This window comes from Physeter macrocephalus, chromosome 1 (genome assembly GCF_002837175.3).
Source record: "Physeter macrocephalus isolate SW-GA chromosome 1, ASM283717v5, whole genome shotgun sequence".
In the NCBI taxonomy this organism is placed as follows: domain Eukaryota; kingdom Metazoa; phylum Chordata; class Mammalia; order Artiodactyla; family Physeteridae; genus Physeter; species Physeter macrocephalus.
The window spans coordinates 17,868,137-17,871,414 of NC_041214.2; the positions used below are offsets into that span (position 1 = coordinate 17,868,137).

At 40.3% G+C, this 3,278-nt stretch overlaps 1 protein-coding gene across 1 annotated transcript in view; it reads left to right on the forward strand.

Annotated features, from left to right (window-relative positions):
* Positions 1-3,278, forward strand: part of CLRN1 (clarin 1) — a 37,434-nt gene that overhangs the window by 20,051 nt on the left and 14,105 nt on the right. Inside the window, exon 2 of the mRNA XM_007114614.2 lies at positions 1,798-1,977. Coding sequence (XP_007114676.1) covers positions 1,798-1,977 — 180 coding nt within the window. The remainder of the gene's footprint in view (positions 1-1,797; positions 1,978-3,278) is intronic.

The window sequence follows — 3,278 nt, forward strand, 5'->3', positions numbered from 1 at the left end:
GCCCCTCCCCTCCTCCCCCATGTACTCATTACTCAGCCGCCAGAGCCATCTTTTCACATCATCAAGTAGATCACTCTCCTACTTAAAACACACTAGTGGCTTCCAAATGAATTTAGCCTAAAGGCAGACCGACACCCCCCCCCCACCAACCGCCACCATGGTCAACAGACCAGGATCTAGCAGGTGCCAAGAATCTGATCCCAGCCTAGCAACCCACTTCTTCCTCCACCTCATTCCCCAGGAACTGTGGCCCACACCGGCACACTGCTGCCTCAGCTGTGCTCCTCTTCCCTGCAACGCTCTGCCCCAGATCTTTATACAGGCACTTCCTTCTCAACATTCAGGTGTCACCTTCCTGACCACCCCCATCCACTCATCCAGTCACTCAAAATCCCATCACCCTGTTTTCTTTCTCCACAGCATCATCACTATCTGAAAGTGTCTTGTTATCAGTGCGTAAGAGCCGCGCAAAACTCAGGGGCTTGAAACAGAAATTTACCAGTTCGGCTGGGCAGTTCTTGATTGGGACTTTCCCTGTTGTAGTTAAACAGGAGCTGGGGTTGGAGTCATCTGGAGGCTTTTCTGGGCTGGATGTCTAAGGTTCTTCCCTCCCCTGTCTGGTGCCCCGGTGCTCCTCCAGGTGGCCTCCTTTTCCAGCAGAGAACTGGACTTCCTGCACGGCAGCTCAAGCCTCAAGAGGAAAGAAGTGGAAATGGTTGGTCCTCTTATAAGCCAGGCCTGAAAGTGGCACAATGTATTTCTGCTGCCATCTTCAAATGGTCAAAGCAGTCATAAGCCAGCCCAGGTTCAAGGGGATTGAGGAATAAATTCTACCTCTTAAAGCGGAAGTGACACGTATGTAAAAGGAGGAAAGGAATTGATGGTGGCCTTCTTTGGCAATAAACTATCACATTCATTTGTTTACCTGTTATTTGTCTATCAACTCCCATTAGGTTATAAACTCCATAAGACAACAGGGACCTCGTCTATCTTATTTTATGGCTCTATTTCCAGCACCTAGAACAATGTCTGGCACACAGTAGGTGCTCAATAAATAAAGTTTGGGAAACTAAAATGGACTAAACTTCTCCAGTTTGGTTTTTCCAGGTTCACTGATGCTAAGCATGCTGATGACTCACCAGATAAGAGAAATCCTACATTTATAAAGTATTTCATTTCCTCTGCAAACAAGAAAAACTTGCCCTGAACACAGAATCCAGAAATAGATTTGGCATGTTTTCTAAATGGAAAATATTTCTTGTATCACCAGAAATTATTTTCCCACAGCTTGTGCTACATCAAAATATTGAAGTTGACTGAAAATACCCCATTCTTTAATCTTGGTGTGGACAAGAAACAATTTTTGTTTTTGTAGCAAAGGAAATATAGAAACGTCCTGATGTTTGAACTCCCCCACTTCTGAAAATGTCATTACAAGTTAAGACAGACATTTTTTTTAAAGACTAATGAGAAATATCATTAAAAGTCTGGTCATCAAAATGTATAGATTTTTATTATAAAGCCAGCACTTGTTTATTTAAGTAATTACATATGGCCGAGGGAAAAAAAAAATTCCCTCAAATCTCCCCCTTTGCTAGTTTTTACTGGTGAGTTCTATAAAATAATCCCATGTTTAAACCTTTTTGTAAATCCCTTGTAAATTAGTAAGTGAGAATGTATTCATCGGAAGGATTTTAGTGATTTTTGAAGTTAAAAAAAAGAGGAATTTAATTTTTTTTAATTACACTTGCAGATGACCGCTGATGAAATTTCCTCTAATCTTTGTTCTATCTTCAGTTTTCCCAGATTTGCTCAAAGCCATCCCAGTGAGTATCCACGTCAATGTCATTCTTTTCTCCGCGATCCTTATCGTTTTAACCCTGGTGGGAACAGCCTTCTTCATGTACAATGCTTTCGGCAAGCCCTTTGAAACTCTGCATGGTCCACTGGGGTTGTATCTCTTGAGCTTTATTGCCGGTGAGTACAGAATTCTCTCTGAAGACAAATGCACTTTTCAATGTGCAAAAGACAGAGCTACCCAAATGTAAAGTGACGGTACCTATACGTGGATGTTCACTGGGGCACTATCTATGAGAGCAAAAAGTGGAGATAACTATAATTATCCAACAACAGGGAATTCAATAAATTCATTATGGTGATCTATTTGACTAGACGGCATTGAACTGTATTTTTGAAGAAGATGTAATCAAAAGGACAAGTGCTTGTATCAAAAAGTTAAGTGAAAAAAGCCATATATAAGATTTTATAAACATGAACCTATTTGATTTTATATATAAATATAGAGAATATATACATATATTGTATTAGACTCTCCATATATATAGCCTCCATATACATATACATAAATACACACCCACACACATATATATATATATATATGTACACACACACACACACATAGAGAGAGAGAGAAAGAGAGTGTATTCTGTTGGTAGTAGTTATCTCTGAGCAGTAAAATTATGGGTGATTTTCATTTTTTCTCATACTTTTTACTATTTCCAAACATTCAGTAATGTGCACTTATTTCTTCATAATCAGAAGAATAAATAAAAGCCATCAAAAAAGAGTAAAGAGCCAGTGTTCCACCCACACATGAGTTGCCATATTCAGGCCTACAGGGTCTTTGTGTAGCCTAAGTAGGTGTATCTGGGCAAGGAGAAAACTCTAAACCCCAAAATTAGTTCATTAATAGACACATCCTACTCAATAACTAGGGCTGATGGGAAACAATATAAAACCCAGTCAGTGCCACAGGGTGCTTAGGATATATTTACAAGAAAGAGAAAGAGATGCGAAAATCAAAAGTGTCTACATAACTCATATGCACCATCCTTCAGTGGGAGGTCTCTGATTTCACCCCACTCCAAACTTGCAAAAAAGACTCAATGCTTTGTCATATCCCCAGGAAGCAAGTAATTGTATTAGTGATTTCATGGAGAGATGAGAGAGAATACAACTCACACCAGCAAACAGCGTATTGAAGATCCATATCAGACTCTTTCCTTCTCTGCAGCTGCCCTTTGGCTGCCAGCCCCCAGCCCCCAGGCCCCTTCCCTCTCTTGACACCACTCCCTTCTCCCTGCACAGTTCAACTCCAGCCACAAACTCACATAGCTCCCTCTCTATCAAACAAAGCCTTGTAGTTAACGGGTGCTCCCTTGTCTTTTTTTTTTTTTTTTAATTGGAGTATAATTGCTTTACAATGCTGTGTTAGTTTCTGCTTTATAACAAAGTGAATCAGTTATACATATACGTAT